General features: G+C 41.9%; 1 protein-coding gene across 2 annotated transcripts in view; it reads left to right on the top strand.

The window, feature by feature from the left end:
* NICOL1 (NELL2 interacting cell ontogeny regulator 1) overlaps positions 1 to 21,477 on the top strand; it is a 60,704-nt gene that overhangs the window by 26,823 nt on the left and 12,404 nt on the right. For both annotated transcript variants that reach the window (XM_061629797.1, XM_061629798.1), the window contains exons 2-3: positions 11,091 to 11,189; positions 13,068 to 13,214. In XM_061629797.1, coding sequence (XP_061485781.1) covers positions 11,091 to 11,189; positions 13,068 to 13,214 — 246 coding nt within the window. The remainder of the gene's footprint in view (positions 1 to 11,090; positions 11,190 to 13,067; positions 13,215 to 21,477) is intronic.

The following is a 21,477-nucleotide window of genomic DNA, read 5'->3' as shown; positions in this document are numbered from 1 at the left end:
GAGAAGCTGTACAGGAAGGTAGGGTCGCAGCCTCTGTATCAGATATAATTGATACCAAGCTGCCCAGCTCACTGCCAAAACTTGAGCTTCCATGGACAGCTGGGAGTCAAGGATGACCCCGAGGCTGCGGACCTGATCCTTCAGGGGCAATCTTACCCCGTTGAACACCAAGTCGATGTCTCCCAACCTTCTCCTATCACCCACGAGTAACACCTTGGTCTTATCAGGATTTAGCTTCAGCCTGTTCTCGCCCATCCATCCACTCACGGACTCCAGGCACTTGGACATGGTCTCCATAGCCACCTCTGGTGAGGACTTAAATGAGAGATAGAGCTGAGTGTCATCCGCATATTGGTGACACTGCAGCCCAAAACTCCTGATGATGGCTCCCAGCACCTTCACATAGATGTTGAATAGCATGGGGGAGAGGATAGAACCCTGTGACACTCCACAATTGAGAGGCCAAGGGTCTGAAACCTCATCCCCCAATGCTACCCGTTGGTACCTGCCTGAGAGATAGGAATGGAACCACCGTAGAATGGTGCCCCCCATCCCTAATCCCTCTAGGCGGCTTAACAAGATACCGTGGTCAACGGTATCAAAAGCCGCTGAGAGATCCAGGAGGACGAGGAAGGTATATTCTCCCCTATCCAACGCCCTCCTCATATCATCTACCAGGGCGACCAAGGCTGTTTCAGTTCCATGTCCAGTCCTGAAGCCCGACTGGAATGGATCTAAATAATCCGCTTCATCCAAGTGCGTCTGTAGTTGTTTAGCCACCACTTGCTCTATCACCTTGCCTAAGAATGGTAAATTAGAGACTGGGCAAAAGTTCTTCAACTCTTGGGGATCCAAGGAGGGCTTTTTCAAGATGGGCCTTATCACTGCCTCCTTGAGGGCTGATGGCATTGCACCCTCTTCCAAGGATGCATTTACCACCGCCTTGATCGCTTCGCCCAGTTTCTCCTTGCAGCTCACAATGAGCCACGAGGGGCAAGGATCAAGCAGACAAGTGGTTGGCTTCACAGTAGAGAACACCTTGTCCACTTCCTCAGCGAGAAGAGGCTGAAACCGCTCCCATCGGACCGGAATGCAACTGGCCGATTCTGGCCCACTACTTGTATCCACGGCATGCAGAATCGTGCACTTCAGTCGCTCGATTTTATCGGCAAAGTGATTAGGAAATATGTCACAGGAGGCTTTAGAATATTTTAAAGTCTGTTTTTATGATGTTTAAAGTGTTTTTAATGTTTTTGTTTTCTGCCCTGGGCTCCTGCTGGGAGGAGGGGCAGGATATAAATCAAATGATAAATAAATAAAATAAATCATTATTTTTAGGTGGAATTCAATCACATACCAGCAAATCCAGGTTGCACAATTAAAGCTGATTTGGAGCTCTTGTGCAACAAACGCGCTTCACCAAAAGACTGAACTTTTTGCAATAAGTGTGGGATAAAATGTGCTTTTACACAACATCATCTAGCATCTCCTCAAACAAATAACAAAGAGCACTCAATAAGCAGGTCATCTGGAAGTGTCCTGAACTGCTGTGCAGAAAATCCAACCCCCCCTCCAACCCCCATAGCCATTTACATTCCCAAGGGAGCAGTTTGAAACCACAAAGCAACCTTATGGTCTTGACCTGCCTTGAGTCTTCAGTGGGAAAAAGTATCTCTCAAGAGATTTGACTGTTTCCAATTTTTTATATATATTCATGGTGCTTTTTTTGTGACAGTGGCCGGGTACGTAGTACCTTCATCTCTTTTTTTTGCTGCCCATGGCAGCCACTTTGTATTGGCACCCACATATGATATGAGTATTGGCAATACACACTTATCTAGGAACTTCCCAAAATTTCTGTTGCTCTGTGCTGTATTGTCCATTGGTCCTGCATCAAAGCATCTACTACATGAATTCTTACCTCTGATTTCACAAGAGAAGCTTTTCAGCATAATCTAAAGCAAAATAATTTGCTTAGTCTTGGGTGCTATATATCTTGATGTGGGGAGGAAGGGACAACATATGCAACATGTCTTGGGGTAGTCCTGTTTCTTTTATTGATCATATATACAATGATTAAGGCAAATACTATCTTAATCCAGTATTTGTTTGTAAGCAAAAGTTTGCTTTCCTCCCCACATTGGCGATCACTCATGGCTGAGTAAGATTGTCTTCCACGATAAGGTCTTTAACAGTGAGTGAGTGTGGAGGCCAATTCTAGATCCACACAGCCTCCCACAATGAGGACATAGGTTTCCAGATGGAAGATGGTCGCGATGAGATTTGTTTGACGTGCCTTCCACTTGGCTTGTTTGTCCCATTCACCCTGTATTCATGCTTCTTTGAAGTCCACAGCACCTTTGATAATAGCCGACCTTTGATAATAGCCGCATTTGGAATACTGTGTACAGTTCTGGTCGCCTCATCTCAAAAAGGATATTATAGAGTTGGAAAAGGTTCAGAAGAGGGCAACCAGAATGATCAAGGGGATGGAGAGACTCCCTTACGAGGAAAGGTTGCAGCATTTGGGGCTTTTTAGTTTAGAGAAAAGGCGGGTCAGAGGAGACATGATAGAAGTGTATAAAATTATGCATGGCATTCAGAAAGCGGATAGAGAAAAGTTCTTCTCCCTCTCTCATAATACTAGAACTCGTGGACATTCAAAGAAGCTGAATGTTGGAAGATTCAGGACAGACAAAAGGAAGTACTTCTTTACTCAGCGCATAGTTCAACTATGGAATTTGCTCCCACCAGATGCAGTAATGGCCACCAGCTTGGACGGCTTTAAAAGAAGATTAGACAAATTCATGGAGGACAGGGCTATCAATGGCTACTAGCCATGATGGCTGTGCTCTGCCGCCCTAGGCAGAGGCAGCATGCTTCTGAAAACCAGTTGCCGGAAGCCTCAGGAGGGGAGAGTGTTCTTGCACTCGGGTCCTGCTTGCGGGCTTCCCCCAGGCACCTGGTTGGCCACTGTGAGAACAGGATGCTGGACTAGATGGGCCACTGGCCTGATCCAGCAGGCTCTTCTTATGTTCTTATGTTCTTATGACCTCCATTTGGGACATTCATGGGCCAAGACTTCCCAGTTCTCAATATTCATGTTACATTTTTTTAGATTCGCTTTAAGAACATCTTTAAACCACTTTTGCTGTCCACCAATATTCCGTTTTCCATCCTTAAGTTGGGGGTAAAGTAGCTGCTTTGGAAGACAGTGATCAAGCATTCGAACAACATGGCCAATCCAGTGAAGTTGATGTTGAAGGATCATGGTTTCAACCAGGGCTGTGGAGTCGGAGTTGGAGTCATGAAGTCGGAGTCAGAGTCGCAAGCAATTTTGGGTGGAGTCTACCAACTCCAACTCCAGCTTCAAAATAAATTTTGATTGACAAATTTAAAAAAATATAAATTCAAAATGTCAAAGAAGCTTCCCATGAAGTCAGCTGTAGTTGAGCATTTCACCATAACTCAAGATGGAAAACATTTTGCGTGTCAGTGTATGACACAGGACCCAGATGAAGACAAATACTGTGATGCCAAGATCAGCGCATATTCAGGCAGCGATAAAAATACTCCTATGAGAGCTTCCAATTTAAAAAGACATTTACAGCCCTTTCCAGGGCAGTGGAGTTGGAAGCAATTTTGGGTGGAGTCGGAGCCAGACAGTAGAAAAATAGAGGAATCAGAGTCGGAGTCGAAGGTTTGGCGTACCGACTCCACAGCCCTGGTTTCAACACTGGTAGTCTTCACTTCTTCCAAAATGCTAATATTAGTCCGTCTGTCTTCCCAAGTAATTTGCAGAATTTTCCGGAGGCAGCGTTGGTGGAATCTTTCAAGAAGTTGGGAGTGGCGTTTATAGATGGTCCATGTTTCACAGGTGTACAGTAAGATCGGTAGTACAATGGCTTTGTAAATAAGCATCCTTCTACGCTTCATTTGGGAGAATGCTGCACTCGCAGAGCTCAGTCGATGTTGAATTTCCGCATCGATGTCAGCTTTTACAGAGATATGGCTGCCAAGATAGGGGAAGTGATCAATGTTCTCCAGCGTCACACCATTAAGATGGATTGATGGTGCTACAGAGGGACTAGTTCACACCTGTTAATAAAGCACTTTGTTTTTTTTAATATTAAATGAGAGCCCAAGCTTTCCATATGCTTCTGCAAAGACATTTAGCTATTTCTCTGAATGTGTGGAGATGACATTATCATCGGCATATTGAAGTTCTACAACAGAGGTTGACATTACCTTACTTTTTGGTTTCAGTCTGATGAGATTAAAAAGCTTTCCATCTGTTCGATATATGATTTCCACACCAGTAGGAAGTTTCCCCTCAACAAGGTGTAGAATCATAGTAATGAAGATAGCAAATAAGGTAGGAGCAATGACACATCCCTGTTTTATGCCTGATCCGACTCTGAATGGGTCACTCTGAAAGCCATTGTTATCCAAAACTGTCGCTGTCATGTTGTCATGAAGGTGTAGCAAAATATTCACAAATTTATCAGGGCATCCAGTTTTCAGAAGGATGGTCCAGAGAGCGGTTCTATTCACAGTATCAACGGCCTTAGTCAGATCAATAAACGCCATATATAAAGGTTGATTCTGCTCCTGGCATTTTTCTTGAAGTTGTCGTGCAGTGAAGATCATGTCCACTGTCCCCCTGGAAGGGCGGAAACCATTTTGAGATTCTGGGAGGACATCCTCTGAGATCAGTAAGAGGCGATTTGTGAGGATCCTTGCAAGGATTTTACCTGCGGTAGCAAGAAGAGAGATGCCTCGATAGTTCCCACAATCTGTTCTATCACCCTTCTTAAAAAGGGTGATAATTATGGCATCCCCAAAGTCTTCCGGGATCTCCTCCCTCATCCAGATTTTTTCGATGAGCTTATGAAGTTATTGTGTAAGTTCAGGCCCACCTTCTTTAAAGACTTCAGCAGGAATCCCATCAGGTCCACTAGCTTTGTTCTTCATTTGATTGATGCCTTTACTGACTTCATCCAAATTAGGGGATACTTCAAGCTTGTCTCTAGTTTGTTGTGGAATTTGCTAGATGACCTCACCAGCCACAATAGAGTTATGATTAAGGAGGTCCTTAAGGAGGTCTTTCCAGCGCAGTGCAATAGACTCTTTGTCCTTAAGAAATTTTGTACCATCCATTGAACGTAAGGGATTTGTACCGTGATTTGTTGGTCCATGGATGGCCTTTTGTGGCATTAAAAAAGCCCCGTGCATCATGAGCATCTGCAAAATGCTGGATTTCTTGAGCTTTCTTTATCCACCAGGCGTTCTTAAGTTCTCTAGTTCTTCTTTGGACCTCAGTCTTTGCACTGGCATAGATTTTTTTCTTAGCAGCACAGTTAATGTCTTTCTGTCATATCTGGAAGGCTTTCCTTGTTGATGATATGTTCAATCTCACTATCATTCTCATCAAACCAATCCTGATGTTTCTTAGTTTGGTATCCAATAGTTTGTTCACATGCTGCAATAATGGATGTCTTCAGTTTAATCCAGTGTTCCTCAACATTTTCAGGGAGTTCCGTCGGTAGATGTTTCTTGAGAGTTGTTTGAAAGCAGGCTCGCTTAATAGGATCTTGAAGGACATGGATGTTCATTTTACGCCTTGGTTTTCTTCCTTGGAGACTTCCTTGGAGCCTACCTTGGAGGAACAATATTAATGGCCATAGTGGATTGAATTAATTGGTTATCTGTCCAGCATCAGCACTCATCATGGCTCTAGTGAGGAGTAGATCACGACGATCTCTGACATGGACAATTATGTAATTCAGGAGATGCCAGTGTTTTGATTGAGGGTGCTTCCATGATGTTTTAAATTTATTTTTCTGGTGAAAGAGTGTATTTGTAATAACAAGATTATGCTCTGCACATTTAGTCAGAAGTAGAATGCCATTCAGGTTGCTATTGCCAACTCCTTCTTTCCCAATAGTTTCTGGCCATAAATTGAAATCACGCCCAACTCTTGCATTGAAATCGCCCAAGAGGATATTTTTATTCTCCTTAGGTATCTCTGATAAGATGGTGTCCAGCTGGTTATAAAAAATTTCCTTGATGTCTTCATCAGCATCTAATGCTGGTGCATAAGCACTTAGAATAGTTGCCTGCTGGTTTTTGGCAAGTTTTAACTGGAGAGTTGAGAGTCATTCATTAATGCCAATAGGAACTTCTAACAAGAGTTTCACAAGATTATTTTTAATAGCAAAGCCTACTCCATGTATTCATCGTTCTTGTTCTGGCAGTCCTTTCCAGAAGAAGGTATAACCTCTTTTTTCTTCTTTCAGTTGTCCTTCTCCTGCTCTTCAAGTTTCTTGGAGTGCTGCTATCTCAATATTAAAACTTCTCAACTCCCTCATGATGATGGCAGTCCTGCGTTCAGGACGTTCACTATCTGTATTGTCCAGCAATGTCCGTATATTCCACTTTCTGAAGTTCAATTGTCTTTTGCGACTGCTAAGTGGTGACCCCACTGGACCCGGTAATCCAGTCGGGGAGAGAGATGAGGCAGACTGTGTTTAGGGCACCTTTTCTAGCCCCCTCCCCATACGGGGTGAGCAGAGTGGATCCTGAATAGGACTGCTCAGTCGTGGATATAGCTGCCAAACTACTCAACTGCCTCAGTCCTTGAGCCAGGACGACTGAGTCTGTATCCACCGCCCATGTGCCAGTCCATGACTAGGGGCTTCCAGACTTCACAGTCCTGCCCCTGACGCCATTCTCCGATCACCATGGGACTTTTGGTTTGGTTTGGTTTGGTTGGAAGACGCTTGTGCATGAATTTGTTTTATGTGGGGAGATTGGCGCACGATGATCAACACACAGTCTTGACAGAAAAAGGCTTTGATCCAATGGCATGGATAGCACGACGACTGGAAGTCTTTTATCTGCTGCTGCCTTCATCCACCTTCACAGCCGTTGTAATGGACACATTGTTATCCTCCACCTGTTCTGCCGTTGAGGACTTTCTTGGATCATTCTTTGTCTGGTTCTTCTCCCTTGACCTTACCGCCATGGGTGACCCTGCTGGGAGTACATGACTCCTGATGGCATCGCTCACAGGGTTCATTGGAACACACAAGCCCACTCACCACTACAAGGTGACGATGCAGCAATGGGCCTCCCCTCATACTGCTCATATATAATCTTATATGGAAAAATGACTCCACCATGTGTGTGTTTTGGTAACTCTTCTTGGCTTTGGAATGAAACTCTTTATTTTATAGTAAATGTATTTTAGTCTCTATGGTGTTGAAACCTTTTAGCAGTGGGGCACTTCTAGACCACCTATTTATTGAGCATTCATCCTGGTTTCTTTGCAGAGAGATTAGACAACTGTTGGTTATTTAACGAGCATTCTGATTGGTTTGTGGTGAGGTTAGATGATGTGTCAAAGCAAGTGGTGCCTCACACTTTCCAGTGCATTCCCCTGTCACTTTCCTTATTGCAAAAAGTCCAGTCTTTAGGGGAAATAGGTTTGTTGTACATGACCTCCCAATCAACTGTAACTGCACAACCTGAATTTGTCAGTATGTCTTTGAATCGACCAAAAAATAGTGATGTTCTGGAAGCATCCTTAGTGTGAGTGTACTTAAATTAGCTTTTTTTGTTTTGTGGAAAACAGATCTTACTCTATTTCTTATATGAACTTTTTTTTATGTATTCAGCAAAATACAAAAAGGAGGGGGAATACAATACCATACATAGGAACATAAAGATATTAAATGAACTTTGACCTTTCTGATAAGGAGGATTCTATAATCAATATGCTTATATCTGCTTATAAGAGCTGGGAGGCTTTCTATCACATCTTAAGGTACATTTTGCAGTCACAAGTGGAAATGAGAACGTACTGTGTTCTGCCAGCTAGCAGGAGGAAAGGGAAGTTGTGGCCAGACAGGGAAATATTTCACAAAAGGGTGTCAGTTTAAATGTCAAGCTGCGAGCAGCTGGTATAAGCTGGTTTTTAGGATGGCACAAGCTGGACTTTAGAATAACAAGGTTTCGGATTGGGGCGGGTACCAGTTAACCTGGCACATGGATGGGCAGTGTGATAATGTGTAAGGTGACCACCCATAAAGGAGGGAAGATATTGCTATACATGGTTATAAGATGTACTTTTTGCTGTGACATCTGTATGACATGTAATCACTTGATAAAGCTCTGCTTGGCATATTTTGCGCAGAGACGGTCCTTGGTGACCCATCTCCCAATGATCATTGGCCTTCTTAATAAACTCTGTCCTTTGGAGCACAATCAAATGTTTGAGGAGTTTTTCTTCCACACAACTGTGGTTGATGCTTAATGTATCATGCTTAATGGCATCACTAGGGCCTGCCCCTGAAATTTCAGGGTTTGGGATGCTTCTGACCTGGCAACCCTAAGTGCTACCCATGTATAAAAACCTGAAAGACATTTCTAAGCAGCCCCACCTAACAGGACTGGCAGAAGCTAGAGAGTCTGTTCGTAACATCACATCTTCTCTCTGCACCCTATCTGCTAGAAAGCCCACAGGAGGGAGGCCCAACTACACATGACATTTATTTGAGTGAATTCCCCTCCCCCTTTTTTAGATCAAAAGCAGCCATGGAAATAGATATCTTGAGCAGGGGACCAGCAGGGCAGTGATGAAGCAGTTACTTAAGCCTTCCATCTCTGGATGTTTTAATGGGGGTGGTTAACCCTCCTCCCCATGAACAATAGCCACCTGCCAAGCCTATAATTTGAGTTTTTATGTATTAAATTGAAGCTGGTTTTAGATTGATTATATTGTTGTCTTGATATGTATACTGTGTTTTATATTGTTGTACGTCGCCTAGAGTGTCCGTTAACTCGGACAGATAGGCGACTCAAAAATAAATTTTTATTATTATTATTATTATTATTATTATTACTGGTTGTAACAGATTCTCTGTATTATTGTGGGTGGACTGCAATTGACTGCAGAGTTAATCAGAGTCCTATATGTCGTGGCAGTAGAATGGGTGGAACAGGAAAAGTTGGGTGCAGTGAGATTTAGGTCTTCATTGAGTTAATGGGGATATTTAAACTTTGCAACACTCTTTTGTTGGATAACATTACAGTGTTACTGGGGATATAGCAAAGGTCTGAGAGAGCTTAAGATAACAACTAAGGCTGCAATCAGTATATGTCTACTCAGAAGTAAGCTCCATTAGGTTCAATGGGGCTTGAAAAAAAATGGAAATGGACTGCCTTCAAGTCGATCCCAACTTTTCTACCCTACGAATAGGGTTTTCATAGTAAGCGGTATTCAGAGGGGGTTTACCATTGCCTCCCTCCGAGGCTAGTCCTCCCCAGCAGGCGAGGGCCTGCTCAGCTTGCCACAGCTGCACAAGCCAGCCCCTTCCTTGTCCGCAACTGCCAGCTGGGGGGCAACTGGGCTCCATGGGACTATGCAGCTTGCCCACGGCTGCACAGGTGGCAGGACACGTAACCCCTGAGCCACTCCCTGTGGGGTGATCTTTAGCTGGCCCTTGACACCCAGGAGACACGAGCGGGGATTTGAACTCACAGACTCTGGACTCCCAGCCAGGCTCTACTCCCCACTGTACTATTATTCCCAGGTAAGTGTATATTGGATTGCAGCCTAAAACCGATCCTAACCCCAATTAGCTGGGAGTAAGCCAACTGAATAAAATGTATTTCTGAGTAGATTGTTATTGTTGTTGTTGTTGTTGTTATTAATTTGATTTATTATCTGTCCTTCACCCTAAGGTCCCAGGATGGATCACAGCAATTTAAAATACAACATTAAAAATAATTTTAAAACACATTACAATCACAAGAATAAGGTGGGTTCTAAAACTGTGCATCTCACGTGTTAAAGGCCAAAGAGATATGCCTTCTGTATGTGATGAAAACTGTGAAAGTGCTAGATGTACCTCTGATGTTTACGATTGCACTGTAAGTCCTGTTCATCTCCTGACACACCTTTGATGCTGCTAATTTTTTGCCTCTACACCAGTGTCATTCTGGAGATATATTGGTTCAAGGAAATCCCTACACTGGTGCACCTTCAATATGCAAACTGGTATAAATGGAGCATAGGATTGTACCAGCCTAGTACAATGTATCTTGCCCAAGATACAAAGAAGCCTCCAGGGCAATAAGAACACCTTATAATGTCTTTATAATACTACCATTTATTAGTTTTTTTATGTTATTAAAAAGAATTCTGAAGAAGAGATTGACGGACATTCTCTCATATAACTTCTGCTCTGTATGCTGCTCTGTTCTGGCTAGAATGGTGATATTGCTCTTTATAACTGTGTATTACATTATTATAACCCACCATTGGACCTTATGGTGAAGGGCAGGTAAGAAATCTTATAATAAAATAAAAAATAGTTTTTTTCCTAGTAATTAAAAATTAGTGTTTTTTAAATTATTCAATCCATAATTTGATCATGTATGTATATTAGCATAAACCTTTCTACATGTGAATTTATAAATATATTTCTGTCTCTGTACTGAATTGCATGTATGCATTGGGGAAAGGATCAGACAGCCAATGTGGAAACTGCATGAAATTCATGGGATTGTTTTATAGTTTATAAGGATGCTTTTACAAGTGCTGAATCTTCTGATCATTCATGTCCAGCAGTTGGGATTGTAACTTTATAGAAAGCATTCTGGAGATTAGGTTTGGTTAAGAGACTAATGGCAAGGAAAGATAGCTAAATTTGAGGCTATTCCAATTGTGGCTAAATGGCGTCTTGTACAATCAAGAACGGTAGACCTAAGGATAAAATGTAATCCTTATATACTCTCCCCCTGCCCATTTTTATTTTAATCAGGCAAGATGCTGAACAAGAGTTCTGGAGAACTGGAAAACTTGTTCATGACTTTGTGACATTTAGTTGGGCCTGGATAGATATTACAGTACTATGGCTTTGGGATTAAATTATGGTTATCTACTTTTTCAGTGGGGTGTGGCTTCCCTCTTTAAAGTAGTACCATTCATAACAAAGCAGGGAAACCAAATCCATTGTTCTTTAAGCTGCTCCTTTAGTGGAGTGCTCTGCACCGTTGCCATGGCAGATTCTCATTTCTTTCAGGGAAGGATAAAGAGAGGCAGTGCACATGCTCAGAGGTGCTCTCTAGCAGTTTGCTGCAGCCATTCAAAGACATCATCACAAAGGCAAGTGAGAGATCAGGTACTTCTATTTTAAGATTTGTTGATTTGTTGGAATGATTTTTTCCTTTTTATAAAGCTGAAAAGAGGCCACACACTGGTTTATCATCAGCTGTCATTTGCAATTGAATTATGCTGTACAAATAGATATTACTTGCTGTGCAAAATAAATAAATAAATAAAACTGAAAAGTAACTGGTTTGAAACAGGTGATTTCCTCTTTCCATATTTCCTTGCTTGAGCTCTTGTGATAAGCTGGTCTGGAGCTGAGACCAAACAATTAAAAGCTTCTTTGGGAAAATACAGAGAACATTTTCTTTACTGGAGCAGTGGGAGTGTTTTCCTTCATGCTATACAATAAAGACTTCCCTGAAGCTGAAGTCACATCTAGGCAGCAGTCATCACTAACAAATACTGTAGGGGTTATTCCTGCTTCTGCAGATAATTATAGCAAAGACTAAAACGTAACATATCAGCAAGAGACAGATTCTCAGTCAATTTTTTTAAAAAAAAAAAATGAAATTATTGGAAATGTTTGCATTAAGTAATTTTATTTGGGGATTGCAAAATAGGTATTCTTTAGCGCATTTGCAAATTGGTATCTGTACCACTGACAGTCATGTGCAGAACAGCTTGTTTAGTGCAGTGCTTTAGTTTAGATGCCAGATATTGAAGAGCTGCCCTGTGCAGTTGTTTTAACTGCATAGTTTTTAATTGGCTTTCTAAATATAAAATGGGAAAATTCCAGCATTGCCCTCTGTGCATATTCAATGAGCATCTTCATCCTGCATCGATGCTGAGTCCCCTCACAGCACCTCTTCATGGCTTATGACTGTGTGGACCTATGGCCAGATATTCCATCTCCTTATTTCATATTATTTTGCTTTGAACATCTGTGCTTAAATATCCTTATAATCTTTGAAAGTTTGCAACGATTTCAGATGATTAGCTGGTGTAATAAATAATGACATTTCCAATAGCCCCGGGAACATAAAAACATGTATTCTTTTAATGTTTTGTAACTGATAATTGTTAAATTATGGTTTGAATTTGCTAGCTTGAGCAACTATGAGGAAAGGGGAGGACAAATGCATTAAGAAATAAACAAATAAATAGTAGCACACTGTTGATGTTCTGGGTTTATAGATTATAATTGCTCAGATATCTTGGATGTTATAGCATTTGGGGTTGTCTGAGTTACCACAGTGGTATTTTATTATGTTATGTGCCTGTCACAATTTCATTCTAAAATGTTAGAAGTAAATATTAGACATACAGATGTTCATGGCTGCAGGTGGTACTGCTGGCTGAAAACAGTTAGGTTGGTCTGCAGCAGAGATGATGTCCTCAATCCCACCTGTTTCTGTACATGAAACAGCTTTGTGCAATGCTATAACACATTTTCAGCTGTGTGATGCTTTATTTGTACCTGTGAAATCTAACAGCTCAAGTAAAAAGAGTGTACACTGAAGTTTGTAGAACTTGGAGCCTCATAGCATCTCGAGTAATAATTTGCCCACCTGTAACAAGATCTTCAGAGATGATCTGAACCCTCATCACAGGCCACATCCATGCAACTGTATACAAAGTAATAACTAATATACGGCTAGCAAAAATAATGGTATCATATTTCTGCTAAGAAACTTTGGTATGTGGCTAGCCCTGCATTAGTTATTAATTTGTTTATAATTACATGGATGTGGCTGGAGATAGGACTTAGTTAACGGGTAGGGAATTAGTAGAGAATTTTGATGCTGCTGTACCTATTTTGTAGATAAAAAGATGTGGTTTCCCATTGAGATCGCCAGAAATATGAATCTCTCATCACCCATCCAAGTAATGCACTTTGATATCTTGTTGTTGTCCATAATGTTGCTCTCTGAATTCCTGTTTTCCCCAGTGAAAAAGGAAGACTCAACTAACGAGATGCTGAAGGCTTGCGCAAGCAAAGTGGTCATTTTAGTGCCATTAATTCTTGTAGTTGGGCTAATTTCTACCAAGCCAGCTACAGCTGAAGAAGAATCAGGAACAACAATCCCTGCTGAAAGTATGTACTGCGTTTTATCGACCCTCTCAAGTCAACACACAAAGTCAATTGGAGGTTGTGTCAAAGTAAACAAGCCATTTTTCTAAGGTTGCCTGATGCTCTTCAGTCCAGTTAATTGGATGGGGAGAAAATGGTTGTCCCTGTTTACCACACAATTTCCTTTGTCTTTTAGCACCATCAGTTAATAACTGGCACGCGTTTGGGTTGAATAGACAACAATATGGCCTAGCTAACTTTTAAAAATCAGTAATATGTTGTCGACAGTAATTTAACCATTGAGCGATCTTCCTTGACTTGCCTATCAAGGCAGGGTTTTTCTTTTTAAAATATGGATAGCCAGCTGGGTCCACCTCCTCCTTTTAAACAAGTTTCATTTTTCATTTTTCAGTTTAATTCCATGTTTCTGAAACCTTTGGACAACCTTGCGAGCATGCTCACTGTGGTCCTGTGGTCTTCAAAAGTTGTGCTATAAACCAGAATATCATCTAGGGTTAGGGTACTTTTCCATGCATCTTTGAAATGAAGCATTTGCATTCATGAGCTCAGTATTTATTTATTTATTTATTGCATTTGTATGCCACCCCATAGCCGAAGCTCTCTGGGCAGTTTACAACTACCCTGTGGGCCTTTTGGGTAATGGTGGAGGAAAAATGAATAAAATACATTTTAGGTGGACAACTAAAAATGTCACGTGTGAAGTGAACCTGAACTCAGTGTAGACAGGGCCAGCCCAAGATGTTTGGCTGCCTGGGGCGAGGGTCAAGATGGCACCTTCCCTTGTTCCACATACAAAAACTGACTAGACTGGGAGCTGAATCTTATTTCAACACTTGCAATGGGGACAGCATCCTCTGCAGTGGCAGTGGGCCAAGCTAGGGGTGCAGGGCAGGCTATGTGGCTTTATACTTCATTAAAACTTAGTTTTATACACAGGACATTCTTTGTGGTCTCCTTACTTAGAATTACTTTTGTTTTTGTGTAACATATTACAACTTTCTCCAGATTTTACTAAGTTTTTTCCAACTCTGCTTCTACAAACATCTGTTCTTTCTCATAATTCTGGACCTGTTTACATCTGGAACAGGCTGCCCAATTGTCTTGTCACTGAGAAATTGCACTTATTTACAAACATTATCTATATTGGTATTGCAGTATAGTTTTATTGTAAATACTCAGTTCTTAACTACATCAAATCTGCCAGTGACTGAACTCATGAAAGATTTGTAGAAGACTGCCCCATTCCAGATGTGTATTTTGTTATGAAGTAAAAGTGTAGTTGATACTCATAAGCTGTACAGGATCTAAGTGGCTAGCAGCCAGGAAACTGCATTTTCAAAACACTTGATTCTTAATATTTTAAAACTAAGGCAGTGCGGTTTTCCCAACTCTTTGTTTCTATACTGCTCTTGCAATCTCCAAATAGAATGCAATTTCACAAGAGTCATGAACACTTCTAGCTAGTATCCATGACAAAAATATATTAATACAGTACCTATTTTAATTGGAGAGCATCTGTAATTTTGAGGCAACGTTATTAACTGGAGCTACAAAATAACCTGCTCACACAGTGTCTCCCATGCTAGGAATGTGGAGGCTGGCTAGCAAGAAGGTAGAGAGGAACCAGGAGTGGGGGTGCAACCTCCCCACCCAGCTCCTGGTAATCATGCTGGCCTAGCTGAGAAACACCGGCAGCAAAGATCAGCTCATTGGGAAGACAATGAGGAGACTGGGTAGTTGTCACTCTTAACAGGACTGGTATAAAACATCCAGTTCACATGGTTTGGCAGGTTCACCTTGATGGGTCAACCCCAAAAGGAATTGACATTTTTGGGGTGTTCACTCCTTTGTGAGTTTTATTTTGTTGACCTATGTTTGGTTTTTGAAGCTAGGCTCTTATGTAACAGTGTGGAGTTGTACAGGATGTATATTAACTGCTGGTGGGGACACTAGGAGAGTGAGAATGGAAATTTTCTCTACACCCCAGGGTGAGAGCCTGTTGTCGCACATCTTGCTTCCCTGGGTGAGAGACAGAAGAGGAGTGAATATTGTATGCCAGGGTCACAGGGTTTCCCCTCTCCTACAGATTTTAGTCACCACAGGCTTGATTGGTTGTTTTTTTTTGCCTTTTGCTGTGAGGTTAACTTGTGCCAACATTTACACACTATGACACATTTTCTATTTTGCTGCTTTATATTGTTTTGATCCACTTATTGTACTTCTATTTTTGTACTAGGAAGAGTTGTTGTTTTTTGTCATTGTTGTGAGCCACTTTCAACTCGTCTTGATTGCTGGGGAAAGAAAGTGCATACAAACATGAAATCACTTATATATAACTTGATTTAATTTGACTCATATTCCTCTGCAGTAGAAGGATATCCACGGTGCCGCTCTCCGTGTGATAATGTCATCCACACAGCCAGTGTTAGAAAAAGAATAAAACTCATTATTTTGATATCTAACTGATTGCTTTTATGGTATTGCCTCTGCTGAGAAGGCTGTTCACACAAGCTACAAAACATGTCCTTCTGATTTGTAATAAATTCTTTGTTGTTGTTTATAGGCAAAAAACTGAAAAACTGAGTCAAAACTGCCACATTTTGGAGGTATTGTGAACAGGAGTTTCTAAGATTTTGCTGCTGTTTGTTAAATTTTTCTTTCATTTTATTATGTTTTTTTAGCTACTTGTTCGGAAATAGTTCATTTATTTCTATTTAGATCCATTCCAATCGGGCTTCAGGACTGGACATGGAACTGAAACAGCCTTGGTCGCTCTGGTGGATGATATGAGGAGGGCGTTGGATAGGGGAGAATATACCTTCCTCGTCCTCCTGGATCTCTCAGCGGCTTTCGATACCGTTGACCACAGTATCCTCTTAAATCGCCTGGAGGGATTAGGAATAGGGGGCACTGTTTTACGGTGGTTCCGTTCCTATCTCTCAGACAGGCATCAATGGGTGGCATTGGGGGATGAGGTTTCAGACCCTTGGCCTCTCAATTGCAGAGTGCCACAGGGTTCTATCCTCTCCCCCATGCTATTCAACATCTATGTGAAACCGCTGGGAGCCATCATCAGGAGTTTTGGGCTGCAGTGTCACCAATATGCGGATGACACTCAGCTCTATCTCTCATTTAAGTCCTCACCAGAGTTGGCTGTGAATACCTTGTCCAAGTGCCTGGAGTCCGTAAGTGGATGGATGGGAGAGAACAGGCTGAAACTAAACCCCGACAAGACCGAGGTGTTGCTTGTGGGTGACAAGAGAAGGTTGGGAGACATAGACTTGGTGCTTAATGGGGTGAGATTACCCCTGAAGGACCAGGTCCGCAGCCTAGAGGTCATTCTTGACTCCCAGCTGTCCATGGAGGCTCAGGTTTCGGCAGTGAGCCGGGCAGCTTGGTATCAATTGCATCTGATACGGAGGCTGCGACCCTACCTTCCTGTGCATCTGCTCCCACGAGTGATACATGCCCTGGTCTCCTCTCGCTTAGACTACTGTAATGTGCTCTACGTGGGGTTACCCTTGAAAACGGTCCAGAAATTGCAGCTGGTACAGAATGCGGCAGCACGCTTGATTAAGCATAGCCGCCGCCGGGATCATATTACTCCAGTGTTGGTAGACCTACACTGGTTACCAGTTGTTTACCGGGCCCAATTCAAGGTGTTGGTGTTGACCTTTAAAACCCTATACGGTTTCGGCCCAGTTTATCTGAAGGAACGCCTCCAATATCACCAATTATTCCGCCAGACAAGATCAGCCTCACAAGACCTTCTCTCTGTCCCACCAGTCAAAACAGCTAGGCTGGTGTGGACCAGAGAGAGGGCATTTTCGATTGTGGCCCCCATCCTCTGGAACTTGCTTCCTTTTGATCTTCGACATGCCTCCTCCCTGATGGGTTTTCGCCAAGCCTTAAAGGCCTGGCTATTCAGGCAGGCCTATAGGATTTCTGGGGGGGATTAGTTTTTATGATTTATTAATTGAAGGATGTTTTAGATGAATGGATGATTGTGGTTTTTAACTTGTATATGTATTTTATATTGTTGTACGTCGCCTAGAGTGTCCGTTAGCTCGGACAGATAGGCGACTAAAAAATAAAACTTATTTATTTATTTATAACATCTGACCATTTTTATTTACTATTGGTTTCAGTGAAAGAAGGTGCCAATTTCCTGTTCTCTATAATTTTTGGTGTTTTCCATGCAGATCTCATGAAATTTTCAGGCATTCAACTACTCCTTTAAGGCATTAGACCTGACAAGTTGCAAACAGATGAAGAATTCTAATTTTAGAGGTATAAAGTACACATCCTACAGGCTTCCCATTTGTTTCAGTGTGAAACTACACTGTTCTGCTGCTTTCAGTATCTGTGTTTTCCATCATATTGGCATGAAATTTTAAGGCATTCTACTTTCCCTCCCAAAGAACCAGTTAAATCTCAGATAGATGAAACTAAAGCTCCCAGTTTTATAATTAATTTTAAAAGGCACTTGCACACACTCACTGTGTTACTCAGCTTTAATTAAAAGCAAAAGCAAAAACAGGACTACTTTATGTAATCATTAATATAATTATAATGCATAAGTAAATTAATAAAGCTTTAATAAGAAAAAACTAGCTTCAAAACAGATATTTTCAGCCCCATTTTCAGTTTTCTGCCTAAAAAACATAATTCTACCACATATCATACGGACATGTTTTGAAGATGCTTCCAACACATATGGAGAGATTTGAGCTTTTTAATGGCAATGACTAACTTAGGTCCATTATTTTCAGTGGGTTTTCTCTGAGTAAAGGCTACTTGAATACAATCCTAAATCTTTACCCTGAGTAAATCATAGAATCAGAATAGTAGAGTTGGAAGGGGCCTATAAGGCCATCAAGTCCAACCCCGGGCTCAATGCAGGAATCCAAATCAAAGCATTCCCGACAGATGGCTGTCCAGCTGCCTCTTGAATGCCTCCAGTGTCAGAGAGCCCACTACCTCTCTAGGTAATTGATCCCATTGCCTTATGGCTCTAACAGTTAGGAAGTTTTTCCTGATGTTCAGACGAAATCTGGCTTCCTGCAGCTTGAGTCCATTATTCCATGTCCTCCATTTTCCAGAGTCACTGTGGCCCTTGGTTTTCTTTCCTCTTTTAGGAACAAAGGAATCTGCCTTATAACGACTCAGGTCATTTGATGCCATCTAGCACAGTACTGATAACATGGACTAGCATTGGCTGTCCAGGATTTCAAGCAATAGTCTCTTTCAGAGATTGAATTTTGGACCTTTGCATGCAAAGCATGTGCCCTACCACTGAGCTTCAGCCCTGTTTTGAAAAGTATCTTTTAAAATTGTTCTTTTCAATTCATTAATGAATGCACAGCATACTAAGGCAGATCCACGCCATGCATTTAAAGCTCAATCAACATACATTTGAAGCACATGAATCACAGAATCATGGGAACTGTAGTTTGTTAAGGGTGGTGGGACATAACTGTGAGTGGGAAACTACACTTCCCAGGATCCTTTGGGGGAAGTCATGTGCTTTAAATGTGAGTTGGATGTGCTTTAAATGTGTTATGCAGGTCTGCATTACTTCATAAATTTTGCCTGTGTATAAATCATAGAATAGTAGAATTGGAAGGGGCCTATGACGTCATCAAGTCCAACCCCCTGCTCAATGCAGGAATACAAATCAAAGCATTCCTGACAAATGGCTGCCAGCTGCCTCTTGAATGTCTCCAGTGTCAGAGAACCCACTACTTCTCTAGGTAATTGGTTCCATTGTCGTATGGCTCTAACAGTTAGGAAGTTTTTCCTGATGTCCAGTGGAAATCTGGCTCCTGCAACTTGAGTCCATTATTCTGTGTCCTGTACTCTGGGACGATCAAGAAGAGATCTTGGCCCTCCTCTGTGTGACAACCTTTTATGTACTTGAAGAGTGCTATCATATCTCCCCTCAGTCTTCTCTTCTCCAGGCTAAACATGCCCAGTTCTTTCAGTCTCTCCTCATAGGGCTTTGTTTCCAGTCCCCTGATCATCCTTGTTGCCCTCCTCTGAACCTGTTCCAGTTTGTCTGCATCCTTCTTGAAGTGTGGAGACCAGAACTGGATGCAGTATTCAAGATGAGGCCTAACCAGTGCTGAATAGAGGGGAACTAATACTTCACGCGATTTGGAAACTATACTTCTGTTAATGCAGCCTAAAATAGCATTTGCCTTTTTTGCAGCCACATCACACTATTGGCTCATATTCAGTTTGTGATCAACGATAATTCCAAGATCCTTCTCACATGTCATATTGCTGAGCCAGGTATCCCCCATCTTATAACATTTGGTTTCTTTTTCCTAAGGGTAAAACTTTGCATTTATCCCTGTTGAATTTCATTCTGTTGTTTTCAGTCCAATGCAACAGCCTATCAAGGTCCCTTTGAATTTTGTTTCTGTCTTCCATGGTATTAGCTGTGCTCCCCGATTTTGTATCATCTGCAAATTTGATAAGCATGCCCTGTACTTCTGCATCCAAGTCATTAATAAAAATGTTGAAAAGCACTGGGCCCAGGACTGAACCCTGTGGTACCCCACCTGTTACTTCCACCCAGTTTGAGAATGATTCTGGATCCAACTGTGGATGCACCTGATAGTTGTTCCATCCAGCCCACGTTTAGCTAGCTTGCTAATCAGAATATTATGGGGCACTTTGTTAAAAGCTTTGCTGAAGTCAAGATGTATCATGTCTACAGCATTCCCACAGTCTACAAGGGAAGTTACCCGATCAAAAAACAAGATAAGATTAGTTTGGCAGGACTTGTTCTTTATCGATCCATGTTGGCTCCTAGTAATCACTGCATTGTTTTCAAGGTGCTTACAGACTGACTGCTTTATAATCTGCTCCAGAGTTTTTCCAGGGATTGATGTTAGGCTGACTGGTCTGTAGTTCCTCGGTTCCTCCTTCTTGCCCTTTTTGAAGATAGGGACAACATTAGCTCTCCTCCAGTCATCCAGCACTTCACCAGTCCTCCACGATTTTGCAAAGATAATAGACAGCGGTTCTGAGAGTTCTTCAGCCAGTCCCTTCAATACTCTTGGATGCAGTTTATTGGGCCCTGGAGATTTGAACTCGTTCAAAGTGATTAGGTATTCCTTGACCATTTATCAGTCTCAAGCTCCAGTCCTGCCCCTTCATGTTTCCCGGGAGGGTCATAGACCCTTTTTTGGGAGAAGACTGAGCCAAAGTCGGAATTGGGCACTTCTGCCTTTTCTTTGTTATCTGTTACCATTTTGCCATCCTCATTGAGTAGCTGTGCCACCATTTCTTTTCTCTTTTACTATGGACGTACCTGAAGAAAGCGTTTTTGTTGCTTTTAGCATCCCTCGCTAGCCTCAGCTCATTCTCAGCTTTAGCCTTCCTGATGCCAGCCCTGCAATTCTGTGATACCTGCCTGTACTCTTCCTTTGTGGCCTGGCCTTCTTTCCACTTCCTGTATGTGTCCTTTTTTGTTTTCAGGTCATCTCTAAGCTTTTTTGTGAAGTCACATTGACTTCTTCTGCTGTTTCCCCCCTTTTTTCCTTGTTAGAATTGCTTGCCATTCTGCTTTTAGAATTTCCTTTTTTAGATACTCCTACCGATCTTGGACTCCTTTTCTCATTAGGGTCGCTTGCCATGGAACCGTACTTATAATTGTTCTGAGTTTATTAAAATCAGCTTTCCTGAAGTCCAGGGTGCGCGTATGGCTACTTTCAGCTTTTGCTTCTGTTAAAATCAAGAATTCAAGTATGGTGTGGTCACTTTCCCAGGATAGCTGATCTTCTGGTTGCTTCCTCTACTTTCTGTAGGAGAAAGGTATTTCTTGGATGGGCCATGTTTGGCAGAATTTGTCTCCCAACAGATATCGAGATAATTGAAGTTCCCCATTACCACATCATGCCTCCTCGAAACATTGGCTTTTCAAAAGTTACATTCTCGTCTTCTCCTTGATTGGGTGGTCGGTAGTAGACTTCAGGCACCACATTTCTTTTATTACTTGCCCCATTAATTTTAATCCAGATACTCTCGGTGGAGCTACCAAGCTCACCTTCCTGTATTTCTGTGCAGTGATATATATTTTTAACATATAGCGCAACTCCACCTCCCTTTTTATTCCTTCTGTTCTTTTTGAACAAGTTATATCCTTCAATTGCTGTATTCCAATCATGGGAGTCACCCCACCAAGTTTTAGTTGTACCTATCAAGTCGTTATTGCCCTCCTGTATTAAGACTTCAAGTTCGTCCTGCTTGTTTCCCA

The sequence above is a fragment of the Rhineura floridana genome, chromosome 5 (genome assembly GCF_030035675.1).
Source record: "Rhineura floridana isolate rRhiFlo1 chromosome 5, rRhiFlo1.hap2, whole genome shotgun sequence".
Lineage (NCBI taxonomy): Eukaryota > Metazoa > Chordata > Lepidosauria > Squamata > Rhineuridae > Rhineura > Rhineura floridana.
Note: the sequence above shows the minus strand (reverse complement) of the source record. Positions and strands in the feature narration are given on the sequence as shown.